Raw genomic sequence first — 15,582 nt, 5'->3', positions numbered from 1 at the left:
GACCTCAGCGTCGTCCTTTCGTTGTATACCCTTTCTTTTAGCATTTTGAGGTGTCCAAAATGCGGGTACAGTCTATCCTCCGGGCTCAATCGCTCGCCACGAGCAGTCTTCGCTGTTCTGCTCGATCGGCAGCGAGAACGTCTTCACGATGCGCTCTCTCGACCATTGCTGCATCGCGCACGCCATACACCAATGGATTGAAGACCGACACATGGATAGAAAGCCAGCGGACCCAGCAGCAACGAAGATGGAACTCAGTGGCCGCTCAAGTGTATGTGCCCGCAGAGACTTTTGTTGACGATGGCGAGGCGGCAGTAAAATGCTGATTAGGAAGTTTAGATTAGAGCAAGCCAAAGAAGACCCATCCGCCCTCACCCAAGAGAAAATCGTTGAAAATTTGAACCCTATCGAGTGGGAAAGACTCTCGAGAGTACGAAACATCGGTATCGCTGCGCACATTGACTCTGGCAAAACCACCGCCACCGAGCGTGTTCTCTTCTACACCGGCCGTATCAACGCTATACACGAAGTCCGCGGTAAAGATTCTGTAGGTGCCAAGATGGACTCCATGGATCTTGAGCGCGAGAAGGGTATCACTATTCAGTCTGCGGCCACATTCTGTGACTGGGTCAAGAAGAACGACGAAGGAAAGGAAGAGAAATACCACATCAACTTGATTGATACACCTGGCCATATCGACTTTACAATTGAGGTAGAGAGAGCGCTGCGAGTCCTTGACGGAGCTGTCATGATTCTGTGTGCTGTCAGTGGAGTACAAAGTCAAACGATTACTGTCGACAGGCAAATGAGGCGTTACAACATTCCTAGGCTATCCTTTGTCAACAAGATGGACCGAATGGGCGCCAACCCATGGAAGGCTGTTGATCAGATCAACCAAAAACTCAGGATAGCAGCTGCGGCTATTCAGGTGCCTATTGGACGTGAGGATGGTTTCTTGGGTGTGGTTGACTTGGTCAGAATGAAAGCCATCTACAACGAAGGATCCAAGGGCGAAATCATCAGGGAAACCGATGAAATCCCCGCAGATCTTGTTGAGTTGTGCAAGGAGAAGAGGCAAAAGCTCATTGAGACATTGGCAGATGTGGACGATGAGATTGCAGAGCTCTTCTTGGACGAGCAGGAGCCAACCGTTGCCCAGATCAAGGCTGCTATTCGACGAGCTACAATCTCTCTCAAGTTCACTCCAGTCATGATGGGTTCCGCCCTCGCCGATAAGTCTGTACAACCGATGCTCGATGCCGTATGCGATTACCTACCGAACCCCTCCGAAGTCGAGAACATGGCGCTGGACAAGAAGCGAGCGGAAGCCCCAGTCAAGCTAGTCTCATATAATGATTTGCCATTCGTCGGTCTAGCATTCAAGCTGGAGGAGAGCAGCTTTGGACAGTTGACGTACATTCGTGTATATCAAGGTACACTCAAGAAGGGCATGAATGTGTTCAACGCCAGGTCAGACAAGAAGGTTAGGATCCCTAAGATTGTGCGCATGCATTCCAACGACATGGAGGAAGTACCGGAGATTGGCGCTGGAGAAATCTGCGCAGTGTTCGGTGTCGACTGTGCGTCTGGCGATACCTTTACTGATGGCAACCTCGCATACACTATGGTAAGTGGTCGCAATTATTGGACATGTATATAGCTAACATTACAGACCTCTATGTTCGTTCCTGAGCCTGTCATCTCCTTGTCGATCAAGCCCAAGCACACCAAGGATACACCCAACTTCAGTAAGGCCATGAGCCGTTTCACCCGCGAGGACCCTACATTCCGAGTTCACACCGACCCTGAATCGCAAGAAACCATCATCTCAGGTATGGGTGAGCTGCATCTGGACATTTATGTCGAGCGCATGCGCCGTGAGTACCGAGTCGAATGCGAGACCGGACAGCCACAGGTCGCATACCGTGAAACAATCACTAAGCGCGTCAACTTTGACCACACGCTGAAGAAGCAGAGTGGTGGATCTGGAGATTTTGCGCGTGTAGTCGGATGGTTGGAGCCCAGCGAGTCCCTGACCGAGAACAAGTTCGAACAACAAATTTCCGGTGGCACGATCTCAGAAAAGTTCCTGTTCGCTTGCGAAAAGGGATTCATGGCATCAACAGCCAAGGGACCTCTTCTCGGCCACAAGGTACTGGGTACCTCCATGGTCATTAACGACGGAGCAACGCACGCTGTCGACTCCTCGGAAATGGCTTTCAAGAACGCTACTCAACAAGCCTTCCGCAAGGCTTTCCAGTCAGGTGCACCACAGGTCCTCGAGCCCCTCATGAAGACCACCATTACCGCGCCGAACGAGTTCCAAGGTTCCGTCGTTGGACTCTTAAACAAGAGGAACGCAGTCATCAATGATACAGAAATCGGACCAGAGGACTTTACAGTGTATGCGGATTGCAGTCTCAACAGCATGTTTGGTTTCAGTAGCCAGCTGCGTGCTAGTACGCAGGGTAAGGGCGAGTTCAGCATGGAGTTTAGCCACTACAGTCCTGCGCCGCCGCAGCTGCAGAAGGAGCTTGTTGCCAAGTACGAGAAGGAGCAGAAGGAGAGGAATGCTTGAGCCTGAAATATGGGCGGGAGAAGCATGTTGACGAGAAGATGTTGAGGTCTCGAATGGTATACCCTGGTGAAAAAAGCAGGACAACATGGACAAGAAATGTATGACTTGCATATAGACGGAATGTCTGGCGTATCTACGGACCAAAACACTGGGTGTATATGTAGATTATTGTACATGTATTGTAAATGACCACGCAGCCTTTAAACGACTGAAGAAAAAATGATATCCCCCTCAATAACAATCAACTCTTCTACCTCTCCGTCTCTCCATCTTCCAAAGAGGAAAAAAAACAAGTTACTCAACATCCAACCCCGGCCTCATCCTCCTCGCCCTCCTTTCAAACGCCCTCCGAACCGCAAGCGCCACCTGCGCCCACCCCACAACCTCGTTATGCCCTCCATACCGCGTAACCTCGAGCTCCACGCATCGCTCTCCCTTCGCATCCTCAACCTTCTTATACGCAAACGCACCACGCTTAACACGCTCACCACCATGGATACTCCTCCTCGTCTCCTCAGCCGCTACATCCGCCGCCGTCTCCGCCGACCCCAGCATCAGCGTTTGCAGCGGCTCAAATAGAGTTTCGCTCTCGTGATACGAAATATCCTGATCATTACGGGCGTGTAGGAGGGAAATGAAGAAGCCATGCTTCTTGGATTTCTCGGCGGAAATGAAAGATTGCAGGCGGGGAAGCGTGGGCCAGGTGTCGATAATACGGGAGGAGAGGAAATTTGCTATGACGGGGTAAGGTTGGAGGGGTTTGAGGATGGGGAAGATGCCGGCGATGCGGTAATGTTGGAGGAGGAGAGGGAGGGTGCGGAAGGGAGCTACGAGGATTATGCCGGCAAAGGATTCTTTGGCGGGTTTTGGGGGTTGCAGGGTGGCTAGGGAGGAGGGGAGTAGAGGGGAGGTAGGGTCCGTGTAGTAGAGTGCTGTGGCTGCTGTGACGGCGGTGCCGAGACTTTGGCCTAGGAGTACGGTGCGAGACATGGGGTGGCTGAGGTCGTGCGTTACGTAGGATGCCAGGGAGATGGCGTCTGTGATGATGCCGGTTTCGGTGGGGATGTGGGGAGGGTTGTTAAGGGTGGAATGTCCGAAGCCGCGGTAGTCGCAGGTTAGGAGGTGAGTTCTTGGGATGCCGGAGATGGAGCGGTAGGTTGATGGGCGGTAGCCTTGGGCGATGTGCCCGGCATTCTGTATGAGTGTGAGAAGTGGACATTCTTTCTTTGAGGTGAATTGGATGTTTGGAAGACAATATTGTGCAGTTCAAGGGAAGAGTAAAAGAACCGTCTCTGATAACTGAGGATATGAAATGGGATCTCGTAGAAAGGACATGAAGGAAACCGATAAGTGTAAAACGGAGGGAGATGAACAGGAAACAGAAACTTACGCCATGGAAGTTAATCACAATCCTAGTATCAACATCCCTACTCATGAGCTTCTCCCCTACGGTTCCCTTCAACTCTTCAACCACCTGTCCCACTGCCGCTGCAGTAGAAAGTTCGTGTTCATTCTCCAGATACACATCTAGAGGGAGCACATGCCAGCAAAACAGTTTCTCGTTATCAAATGTCGTAAGCCAAAAGGGCTGAACCTGGCCCTCTGTTGGCAAGAAACACGTTAGTGAATCAAAGCACCACTTCAATCGAACTTCACAAACTGCAACAACCCAACCTTCGATAAAATGGAAATAAGATGGATAAACTTACTCGCAAACCCAAACTCCTCAGGATTCGACACATTACTCCAAAACCCCGTGTGCAATTTATGGGCATATAGCGCACTGTCATTATTAGTCCATATCTCTTTCTCCTCTCCATCTCCATGTCTCTCTACCACACCTATTCCCACCACCCTCCTCTCCAATAACAAAAAGAGAAAGAAAGAAAGACAAATAGAAAATGAAGAAAAAGGGAAAACTCACTGCCTCTGAAACCTCGGACTAACCAGCGCCCCCAGAAAAACCGCCCAAAGTATACCCAGCCCAGCAAACGTCCAATACGCTCTTGTGAACCATACTTTCAAGTCTGGCATCTTCGTGGCGCGCCGTAGGCCAGGCCCCGCTGTACGTAAGCTGCAGGCAAAAAAAAGAAAAGTTTGAAGGCGAAAAAGTGGGTGATGCAGGGGGATTGGGTTGAAGTATTCGGGAAGAAGAAGACAAGACGCAAGATGGCTAGATCGGACTTTGGGGTTTGTTGCGGTGGTTGCGGGTTTAGAAGTCGGGGAACTAGGCCGGATGAGTGTGGGAGGGCCGATAGAGGAGGGGGACGCGTCTTGGCGTCGGCGATAACGATGGGCGGAATTCACATCAAACTGTTTTTACTGTTGCTTATCGGGCATGGAGAAACTTAGTTGGGAATAGTGTTCGATTTGTACATGTTGGAATATGCATTTGGTAGCCTGATTATGATGGGGAGACAAAATCAAGTCTATTCACGTATCAAAACAACTTTACACAAGTGTTACTACTGAGGGGGCATCTAGCGATGCTCAAAATTCGGGTATCATTTATACTTTTGTAGTAATACGAGCTATTGTTTTCTTCATGATTCTCGTTCAATATCAACACAACTATACGTACATGTTTCAACATTACTTCAGACCAGACTCTTCCTAGGTCGTCCGGCCTTTTTTCTATCGGCTGCGCTTACTGTACCCGCGCCAGTGCCTGTCATATTAACGTCCTGCACCGGTGTTGCAATTGCAGGCGTCACATCACCGCTCCTCAACCTTTTCTCTGGCGCTTCGTCGCTGCTTCTCGGCAGCCTGAAGGCTAGGTACGTCTCGTCGGCGCGCCTGCAGCGATCAAACACCTCATTCATGTATTTCTCAACAATATGTGGTGGTCGAATTGAGCGGGGAAGGGCGCTGGCGATTTCATCACCGTCATCATTTTCGATGAGTAAAAGCACAGTAACTGGCTGGTAAAACTCAATGTTGTCTATTTCGTTCATCTCGTCGAATTCCTCAATACGTTGAGGTGGTTTGGGCGGGACGAATGGCGTTGCAGGTGTTGCAGGTGTTGGAGGCGCTGAGGCGGCAGGCTGTATGGATGTAAAAGTCGAGTTCGGGGAATTTGGTATGGGCATCATGCCGTTCGGGGGAGCTGAGCCAGGGGCAAGGGCAGCGGGTGTAGGGACGCTGGATACTGGTACGGGTGCGGGAGCCGGCGCTGGCGTAGCTTTTGGAGCAGGTGTAGAAGGCGGTTCGGCGACAGGTTCCGGCTTTGGCTTTGGCTTCATCTTGGTGATGAGAAACGACAGCTTTGCGCCAGTGCCATTGGGCAGCCATTCCATAAAGCTGTACGAGGGAAAGTAAAACTTATCCTCGTTGCCGTGGACAAAACTAAATACCAAAGGACGGTACGTCGTCCTCGGTGGAGGGTTGTAGACGGGCACTTGAGGTGGTGGGTGGTACTGGGGTGGTTTGCTGTAGTTGTTGGGGTATGGCGGATGGGGCTGGTAGAGCGGAGGAGGTTGCTGCTGTTGCATGTGAACTTGTGAAGGGCCCGGGATATAAGGCTTGGGCGTGTTAGGCTGGATAGGCTGGGGCATGGGCTGGACAGGCCGTGGGAGTGGAGGCGGGGCTGTCTGCTTTGGCGGAGCGGGCGGTGGAGGCGGCGGCGCAGGCTTGGGGGCAGGCGGCGCGGGAGCAGGCTTGTGCATCTTTTCCTCCTTTTGGCGGGCGAGGATGGCCGTCAGCTCGTTGATGTGCGTCTGGAAAAACTCGAGCTGCTCCTTGCTGGCCTCGCCGGCCGCGACAATCTTCATAACAGCTTTCAACGCTGGGTCGGTGCCAGCTCTAGCGGCGAGCATGTGAATGACGGGATCAGGCGCAGGAGAGGGCGCGGGGGGCGCGGGGGGTGGAGGTGCGGCCTGAACGGGCTTGGGCGGCTGTGGCTGAGGCGGTCGCGGCGGAGGTTTCTGGTGAGGGGGCGGCGGGACATGGTGGTATTTTTGGTGCTGACCGTGGGAGTGCGGGTGGTGATGAGCGGGCCACGGGGTATAGGGCGAGGGAGCAGGCGTCTTCTTGTGCATTGGCTTGGCCACCTCGCGCGGGCCATACAGCCTTATAGGCAGCGTATGCGGCTCGATGACCAGCTTGACCACGACGCGGTCGGCGCCGACCTGGGGGAAGTTCTTGAGCAGCTCTTTCTGGCGCTGGGCTTTTGCGCGGTCCTCATCAGTGCGATCGGCCAGCTTCTTGGGCTGGGTGAAGTGCGAGTGGAAAGTGCGAAAGTTTGCGCCTGACAGCCACACAGCCTTGGATCGCTCAAATGACGTTTCAAGCACGCCGCTCTGCTGGATCGTCTGCCATTCGCTGCATGGTAGATCGAGCGGCTGGGGTTCGGATAGGGTAGGGAGCGGTGCGCCGTCGACAATGCGTAACGGAAGTGCCGGTTGCTTGGGGGGAGGAGGTGCTCCTTCAGTGACTGGCGGCGTCGACGATGATGCTGCTGATGCTGCTGATGCGCCTGTTGTTGATGATGGTGGCAACTGAGGCTGCTCCTTGACTGCGGTACTCGTCCTCTTGCGCTTCTTCAGTGATGACGAGGACGATGGCGAAGGCTTTACGGCCGGAACAGCTTCTTCGCGAGCGCGTGCCCTCGTCGACCGTCGCGGCTCAGACATGGCGGGCGTGTACTAATGCTTGGGAGGGGTGTCATGTGATGTTGGAATGCAGGTCGACACATGGCTAGTAGGGTCGTAGGGCGGGCATGGTCATGGTCAAGGCCACCAGCGTCGTCGCAGTCGTCGCAGTCGTCGCAATCGTCGCGGGCGTGTGAAATGCAACGCGAGACGTTGCAGGGCGGCGGGACTGCCAAGCGCCCCCGGCTCCCTGTTGGGCCGGTCAATGCGGTCTGCCTCATCTGGCCCTCTTCCCAGTTCACTTGCCTTGGCACCACTTGCATAAGGATGCGGAGGCCACTCTATCTGTTTCTTGTCCATTCTGGACCTCGTGTTTCTAAAATTTTCGTCTTTTGGCCTGCATGACGGTTGCATTATGAAACCAGCTATAAGCGGGCTGATTACCCCAGGACCCCTACATGCTTCTTATTCACCGAGTATCGCCTTTCATCGTAGTCCAGTGCGCTTGGGGCTCGCCATGGCAAATCAAAACCATTCAAAGCCCCCGCGGTATCCCCGGAGGATCGTGGCTACGAACAATCAGGTTTGGCCTCTTTTTATGCTGCTCATCTCCAATCCCACTATAAGGCGCCTGCCATAGTCACTGTTGCGTGCCTCTCGTATCTTTTGTACGGACCAGTCGTTGCACCCTTCCACCCCCCCATATCGCCCATCATGCGGATCGCTGCGCTGGTTCCCGTCCTATTGACATTTTCTTCGTCTGTCCTTGCTACCTGCTGGTTTCCAGATGGCCAGGAGTCTACCCTCGACACTGCTTGCAACCCGGATGCCATAGTCTCCTCTTGCTGCTTCGACCGTCAAGCATGTCTCTCCAACGGACTATGCGTTTCCGACCCCCATGACCCAGCAAGATCACGCACTCATCGAGGAACATGCACAGACCGAGGCTGGAAGAGCGGAAACTGTGTGCGTCAGTGTTTTGGTAAGTCGCGTGCCCTCATCCAGACTCATGTATCCTACATACTCACTGCCATACAGATAACATGCACGCCGGCGCACCCGTCTACAGCTGCAATGTCACTGATGTCGACTCTTACTGCTGCTATGAGAACTGCAAGTGTGAGAATCCGTTCGAAGTCTTTTCCTTCGATGGAACGCCTGCAAACGTATCCACTATGACCGTCATCCTCGAGGCTTTCACTCAGACTCGCAAACCAACAGCTACAGCGAAGCCTCAGAATCCCAGCAACTTGCCAGCAACTTCCTTTGCTCTCCCTACTGGCTCTGCGAACGGCTCTGCATCCGCTGAAGGAGCCTCATCTTCAACTCAAGGCCCGAACTACCTCGCACTCGGCATTGGTCTGGGTCTGGGTCTGGGTCTAGGTATTCCGGCCATCTTCCTTATCGCCTTCTTCTTCTGGCGTCGCAGAAAGGCAGCAGCCAAGAAAGCACTTGAGAATTCACGGCAGCCCCCAGAGTTGAGCAGCGACGAATATTACCCCCCGGCACAAAAAAACGCATACAACCTTAATGTGATGCCCAAGGCTCCGCAGTAAGAATTCCAACTATTCACCATCTCTGAGCGTCTAGACTAACAACTCTTTCCAGACACGCATCATCTCCCGAAATTTCGCCTTCAGAAAAGGATCTAGCTCAGATGGACGTAGCCGAGCTACCAGATGACCAGGTCCTTCTACCCAGCTCATCACACGGCAAACTGGGGAACGAGAAACAATTTTAAATGATACTTGTATAAATATTTAGACGAGAGAAAGTGTACCAATATTGTTTTTGCCTTTTGGGACCCATGTAAGGATAAGGATGATAAGAACCATTAGATATACCCCCAAACCCCCGTTAATTTACATTAAGTAGACGAAAGGAACGAACGAAGTAGTAGTAAATAGCCCCATGAATCAAGAAAGCAATCACCTCATTGCAAGCGTCAAGTAGTATAGTAGAAACGGTCTCGAGTCTTGTCTTTCCCCACTTGTTAATGTCACTAGATTAACTACGCCCGAAATACTCCCCGAATACTGAACGTGGTCAAACTAGAGTCTAGAGTGGCATTGGCATCACGTAAGCACAGATGAACCAACGGTCCAAGCTGAATCGAACGGAAAAACCAAAAACTATCAATTATCAATCAATAGCATCTTCTACGTACAACATCAAACACACAAATAATTCATGTTCGAGATGATCACTTCCTGAATCCCGTCTACTCACACATATCCCCACTCATCAAACACCACAACCATTCATCTCGCACATACACTATCACTTCAAGCCGTCCGGAACAACACATCAACCAGCACGTCCCCTTGCCCTATCGTTTCCCACTCTACCACTAGCTTCAACGCCCCAACCACCTCCGCATCCCCACCAACCCACTTGGGTAAGTATACTCGTGTTGACGAGCACCGCCAAGAACCGCCCTACTACCACCCGTAATTCCCACCCACCATGCCCATGTAAAGCTCTACCGCCAACAGGTAGCCTTGTTCATTAAATCTAAATGAGAAAAAAAACCACCTGAAATACAACCGCTATTATGTATCAGCACTCAAGAACCCAAAATACCTATACCGTCTGATCGACGGAGGATGGGGCGTGAGAAACACATTACGTACATTTTTGTAATAGATGAAGAAGGTCTGAGGGTTAGTGCTGATACGGTACTCATGTTAACGCGCGGGTGGGTTAGAAGGGGGAATCCCTGTGTACCATCATCTAAGGAAATGATGGGGGTCACGTATGTTTCTTGGTGTATTTGAATTGGATTCTTGAGATGGTGGTCCGAGGGGACGGGGGACTGGTTACGAGTAGTAAGATGGGATAGCGGGATTTGTGTTTGACTTCGTATCTCACTGGAGTGTGCATGTTTTGGTGGGGAGGGATAGTATACGCATCACGAAGAGAGCGAAAAGAAAGTTGTGATAAAATCAACGTATGAATTTCCAATTTCCCCCGGCTATGAGCTGAGGTTTGTTATATACACCGGCATCTCCACCATTTCCTATGTTCAACGCCCGATATATGTATCCCACCTTCGTGTCTTCCAAAGAACACGATTGTTGTTTCCCTTCCATGTGTTTCAAACTCCAGTGAAATGCGCAACAACAACAAACTAGTTCAGCAGCAGTAGCTTCGAGTTCTCTCGAACTCATCCCAAAAAAAGAGAAGAAAAGAAAGAATGGCGGGTAGGCGCTATCCACCTCCCAAAAAGAAGAAAAAGAAAAAGAAGCGGTCCCAGACCTTTTGTCGAAAGAAAAGAATTGTAAAAAGAGTGTAAGAACGTATGTGTCAGCACCACAACTCGTCAAGCGAGTGTGGAAACCTAGTAATGACCAACCCGACGGCTCATCAAGTGCGAGCGTACAATACGTCCATTGTACCCCCTCTTGGTGATGCTGCCATTAGCACAGGTAGTGCCAGCCGCAACCTCCTGCCAGACAAGTTTGCCATTATTGCAGATACCAAACTGGGTAGCACCGTTGCACACAATAGCACCGTCTTCGGAGCAGGTGGATGAGCCGCCGCCAGGAGTAGAAGGGGTACCTGAGCCACCACCGGGAGTAGAAGGAGTGGTGGGGGTAGCGGGAGACCCGGTACCGGCGGGAGGAGTAGGGCGGACGGGGGGAGTAGGGGTCGCGGTGACGGTGACGAGAGTAGTAGAGGTTGAGGGGCGGACTGGGGCGGTAGGACCGGCGGGAGAGCCGCTCGAGGCTCCAGGGGCGAAGACACCGCCGCCGTTGGGAGGGAGGGGTGCGGCGGAAGGCTTGCTGCCAGATGGGGGGGATGGGGCGCCGCCAGCTGGGGGAGTTGGGGCAACGGTGGGCTGGCCTCCAACTGCAGAACTGGGAGCGACAGAAGGCTGGCCGGCGGCAGGAGGAGAGGGAGCAGAGGGAGCGCCACCAGCGGGAGATGTGGAAGCAGGGGAAGGCTCGCCACCAGCAGGGGAAGATGGCTCAGCGGGAGTAGAACCAGTAGCACCGCAGCTACCAGTAGGATCCTTCAAGTCGTTGGTGCTACCCTTCTGCACAGTCTCACCAGGGTTAGGGAATTTGGTAGCAAAGTTCTGGGGAGAAGTGCACCCCTCGTTGATGTTGGCAACAAACATGTCTGGGAGCTCGTTGAAAGCAGAGTCGTCGCTGGCACCACCAGTGACTTCAATAGGAGCACAGTTCATGTAGAGCTCAGGAGCTCCAGACATCTTGGAGAACCAAGTCCAGGCAAAGGTTGCCTTGCCGTTGGGAATGCTCTTGGGAAGTTCATAAGTGTACTCGCTGGTCTGGCCATCAACACCGGGGCATCCACCCTCAATGGACTTGATGACCTTGAACTTGGAGTTTGCAGTGGGCTCGGTGTCCATGGTGACACTGAGCTGGCAGGAGCCACCGCCATGAACTGCTGTGCCCTTGAACTTGATAGTCTGTTGCTCTCCAACAGCCATCTTGTTCATCTGAGAGACGGTGAAGCCATTTTGGGACTTGCAAGGGAATTGGGATTGGGAGATGGGGCTGTTGTCAATCTTGTCAACACTGTATGGGACAGGCTGCTCCATGATGATATGGGAGCTGGCAGTGGCGAAAAATGCGGCCGCAGCCACGATGGTCGATCGGATAGACATGATGTTGGTGGTAATGATGATATCGTACAACGACAGGAGATAGAAGTCAAAGATTGCGTAGAGAATGTGAGTGATCTAGACCAGCTAGTCGTCAAAAAAAAGTTGCAATGCAAGGAATGTAGAAGCTGCTGAGAGAGCGTGTGTTGTGATGAAGACCTGTCGTACAGGGTGGTTATGGTCATTTATACAGACATCACCGCGTATAGGGTGAGGGTGCTATAGTCATTGTCTTCCGCCACTGCAACCTCCACAAACGCACCCTCCCGGATGATCCCTAATCAAACAAAGCCTCTGGATGCCAACCGTATAGAGTCAAAACGAACTGCATGGCATATCGATGCTCCACAGCGGCGAGCGCCTACGGGATGAAACGTGCGGCCTAGGTACGCTGAGGCTCTCAACCAAGCAGATGGCAGCAAGCCGCATAGGCTATGCAGGTACGTTATGCGTTTAATGCCCAAGTGGAGAGGTGACGACTACGTAGGCTTGCAAATCGCCATGTCTCGATGTAAGGGTCGTTAGGAGAGTTTCGTTTCGATGGTGTATCCGGTCCATCATTGGCTGCGGATCAGTCGCTTACCAGGCCAGCAAGCGAGTGGGACCCCTGGGCGTTTTATGCTACGTCGCACCTCCGGCTCTACCATCCCTGTTTCCAGTGGCCGATTGGTGAGCCGCTTGCTACGTTAGCTACACCGATGACTTTTGGCTACCATAGCTTGCTCCACAGCGCCTGTCAATGAGGCTTGTTTTTGCGGGCGTCGACCCACGCCCTGTTGTGTACGCTGTCGACGTATGCACAGGACTGGCTGGGGGAGGGCGCCAAATGTCGATTACCATTTTGCAGTGGGGTATACTACGCCTTTGGTGTGGTGCCGTCGACGTTGCTGAGCTCGACACATGATCACATTGTTTCAAGATCCATAGCCGTGTCCGTCGTATCGCGAGTACCAATATAACTCATCGCTGTCCAGACCTTCCGCTTTTTGAGCCGCTGGAGGCTCTTTCGAGTTGATTGTACTCGACATCCAATGCGCCCCTCTTTTCTTCGGACATGCCCGACTTGGGTTGCTGTCGCAGGTCGCTGCGCCACAGCTACATGACCAGCAGACTGTGGCGAGTGCATGCATGATCTCAATCTCAAAAGTACAGGCGACCCCGGTCAAGTTTACGCATGGGCGTACCAGCAGCGAGTGCAATGTGCCCAACATCTTTGTTGCCGCAGACATCGCCAACATATACCTCAACATCCCTCAAAAGCCTGGCTCTTTCCATTGCGTCCAGGGTGGTACCTCCTCTAGGCACATTCAAGTAGGGGTTTTCGTATGTCATGCTGGTGACGAATCCAAACATCTCCGGGCCCAGTGTTTTCCGTTTGAGCACTAGTGATGCACCACCTACTAAGAATATCGAGCCGGCGGCAACGAACAGCAAGCTCAGCCAAGCAAACTCGCACACAAAAATCTCGTGCGTTTTACTGATGGTCGCATTTGTCGTGGCCCCAATAAAATACAAGTTCGAGTCGTGGCTCTTGATGTCGAAAGGTCTGAACCAGTTTTCAAACGTAGTATTCTTGATACTAACGTTACTAGGCAAGTAGGCGTCGACGTCGGTTACCGGTGATGTGTCAGGGCCGAAAGCTGAGAAGTTGGTTTGGGGCAGGTTTCCGAAATATGCATTGGGTGCAACAGTAAGCTGGTAGTAAGTATTGAGTACAAGTGCTAGTCTTCTTGAGAAGTCCTCTGGTGTCAGTTCGGACAGGTTGACCCATCCAGGGTTGTCGCCAAACATTGTCGTGGGCGATGTTATTTGGAAGGAGGTAGTGTTGTAGATGAACTGTTCTGTCGGATTCGACCCTCTAGACCAACCAAAGGCCTTTGGAAATGCAACAAGCGACAAGCTTGCAATCAAAATGTGATCGAATGGTGTGACTCTTGTATCGCGCAAGTCAGACAAAGAACGGCGAACCTTGACAGCGGCACAGTTATCCTTGGTACACTCCACGATCGTCTCGGTGTGGCTTTGACCCAAGGAGCAATTGGTGACATATAGAGTGGTATTGTCCAGCGGCCCATATTTAAAGCTCGATGCGTACGTCAGTTTGCGTTTCGGGAATTCTCGACCGACCATGGATGAGTTGACATAACCACTGAAGGAGTTGAAGCGGCCGTCTCCATCATCACCTCCTTGACTAAGCGGGAGGTCTGTCTGGAGAAAGAACGTGGAGCTCTTCCCCCCAGCGACTTTGGTATTACCCCAGGGGCTGTTTTCATCGGACATGTTCTTCCATATCTGCCCCGGTACGAGCTTTTCTAACTCGGCATAGTCGTGCTTCTCTTTCACGGCAAGTGATGTCCATGGCTCACAGTCCACAGTGAGTTGGGATGTCTCAAGGCTGAACCTCCCATCTCTGTCCTTTGGGCGACCAACGACAGGTATGCCGACCAGAGATACGTAGTCTTCAGGTCTCTGTGAGTCGGAGGTGACGGTTACCCATCCGTTGGTCTTGTTTTCAGTTTCCCTGTAATACGGCACCTTTACGTTGCCCCAAGTATCTTCTGGCCCTTTTTTGACTTTTTCAGAACCCATCAGAGAAGCAGCGTATAACGCTTGTACTTGAGTTAGGCTCCCATCAGTCTCCACGTAGGTGCCGCTGCTCATCGCCCAAGCTGCGCTACCAGGACCGGTTGACAAATAGCGGAGAGGAGCATAAGTCTCGACTGTGCGAATTGATCTACTCATCAGACGAAGCGATGCCTGACCACCTAAGGGAGACATTGTCCAAAGGAACAAAAGGTTTGCGCCAACGATAGTCAGTCGCCGCATCAGCATTTGACTTTCGACTGTACCCCATACAGATTGGCTCGCCATCAATAGCTCAAGGGTCTAAAACGTAGACCAGTTAGTTCGTATACGCCAGTAATGCTTGAGAAAAGTAGATTGCCTCACGCTGAGTTTTGTTCCTTTCTCCGCTAGGTATCTGGCAATCATTTTCATACTACGGCCGCTAATTGCTGCGAACATGATTGGGAATAATGTGGGACCCTGTCTCGATCAGCAAGTATGCATGTCTCATCCTAGCTAATCACTGACAAGCTGAATGGCCTCCGTGACCTTGGACGCGAAGTCATTGCCGGCAACTGGTTTTCCGTTGAGGGTAATGACTGCAACGCCGAGGACTAAAGAATCTCAGCACTATACCAGAAACTGCGGGTGGACCACCTACGAATAAAGTAGACTGGAAGCAGGACCAGTATAATATCTGCAACAAAATATAACCATGAGACCCAGTCATGTTGCTTGAGCTTTTGTGCTTCCTCTGGCCAACTCGATATTCGAGTTACTACTTTCGCTTCTGTAGTCTTAGAATTGGGTGCTGCCATTAGGGGAGCAGCTAGCGGTGTTTGTTCTGCTACGGGGTTTACAACATGACGTCGGAACGGGTTCCATCGGGAATTGGTAGTCGTACTCATGGTTGCTGATGCGCTTCGTCACGCGACGCTGCAAGGCCACGAAGATGTATAAGCAAATGCGGCTGATGGTTCGCGGGCAGCGAACAAGTCTCTTTTGGATGGCACCTTTGCGGCACAGCCATAGCGAATCCCCAGCACGGCGCTAACAGAGTGTGCCTTGAGTAGGAGCGCGCTTCCAGAGGCATGCTGCGCTGGGATGCTCTCAGCGAATCATTTGATGTGATGAAACTCGAAGCGCCCGGTGGACCCCAGTTGATTTCCGGGTACCTGCGCTCGGCGGAAGACAGGCGATAACGAGATGGCTTGCATACA

The 15,582-nt window shown here is 52.1% G+C and overlaps 6 protein-coding genes across 6 annotated transcripts; 2 read left to right on the top strand and 4 right to left on the bottom strand.

Moving 5' to 3' along the window:
• Positions 1 to 59: 59 nt before the first annotated feature.
• On the top strand, positions 60 to 2,578 carry COCSADRAFT_169992 (uncharacterized protein; the record flags this gene model as incomplete). The annotated part of the gene is made up of 3 exons (XM_007700451.1): positions 60 to 271; positions 340 to 1,627; positions 1,673 to 2,578. 3 exons carry the CDS (start codon positions 60 to 62, stop codon positions 2,576 to 2,578), a joined length of 2,406 nt encoding a protein of 801 aa, XP_007698641.1.
• A 294-nt stretch (positions 2,579 to 2,872) lies between these two features.
• COCSADRAFT_159156 (uncharacterized protein) lies at positions 2,873 to 4,612 on the bottom strand (the record flags this gene model as incomplete). Its single annotated transcript, XM_007700450.1, has 4 exons — positions 2,873 to 3,772; positions 3,969 to 4,180; positions 4,288 to 4,361; positions 4,503 to 4,612. 4 exons carry the CDS (start codon positions 4,610 to 4,612, stop codon positions 2,873 to 2,875), a joined length of 1,296 nt encoding a protein of 431 aa, XP_007698640.1.
• A 434-nt stretch (positions 4,613 to 5,046) lies between these two features.
• On the bottom strand, positions 5,047 to 7,340 carry COCSADRAFT_35554 (uncharacterized protein). Its single transcript, XM_007700152.1, has one exon. It carries the CDS (start codon positions 7,207 to 7,209, stop codon positions 5,176 to 5,178), a length of 2,034 nt encoding a protein of 677 aa, XP_007698342.1. The 5' UTR covers positions 7,210 to 7,340; the 3' UTR covers positions 5,047 to 5,175.
• A 541-nt stretch (positions 7,341 to 7,881) lies between these two features.
• COCSADRAFT_87289 (uncharacterized protein) lies at positions 7,882 to 8,723 on the top strand (the record flags this gene model as incomplete). The annotated part of the gene is made up of 2 exons (XM_007700449.1): positions 7,882 to 8,149; positions 8,206 to 8,723. The coding sequence occupies 2 exons, from the start codon at positions 7,882 to 7,884 to the stop codon at positions 8,721 to 8,723; spliced, it is 786 nt and encodes a 261-aa protein (XP_007698639.1).
• Positions 8,724 to 10,113: 1,390 nt separating this feature from the next.
• Positions 10,114 to 11,950, bottom strand: COCSADRAFT_189304 (uncharacterized protein). Its single transcript, XM_007700448.1, has one exon. It carries the CDS (start codon positions 11,798 to 11,800, stop codon positions 10,508 to 10,510), a length of 1,293 nt encoding a protein of 430 aa, XP_007698638.1. The 5' UTR covers positions 11,801 to 11,950; the 3' UTR covers positions 10,114 to 10,507.
• A 987-nt stretch (positions 11,951 to 12,937) lies between these two features.
• Positions 12,938 to 15,270, bottom strand: COCSADRAFT_159152 (uncharacterized protein; the record flags this gene model as incomplete). Its single annotated transcript, XM_007700447.1, has 4 exons — positions 12,938 to 14,683; positions 14,747 to 14,842; positions 14,891 to 14,976; positions 15,024 to 15,270. The coding sequence occupies 4 exons, from the start codon at positions 15,268 to 15,270 to the stop codon at positions 12,938 to 12,940; spliced, it is 2,175 nt and encodes a 724-aa protein (XP_007698637.1).
• Positions 15,271 to 15,582: the final 312 nt, after the last annotated feature.

Source organism: Bipolaris sorokiniana (genome assembly GCF_000338995.1).
Source record: "Bipolaris sorokiniana ND90Pr unplaced genomic scaffold COCSAscaffold_5, whole genome shotgun sequence".
In the NCBI taxonomy this organism is placed as follows: Eukaryota; Fungi; Ascomycota; class Dothideomycetes; order Pleosporales; family Pleosporaceae; genus Bipolaris; species Bipolaris sorokiniana.
The sequence above is the reverse complement of the archived record's forward strand: the minus strand, read 5'-3'. Positions and strand labels throughout refer to the sequence as shown.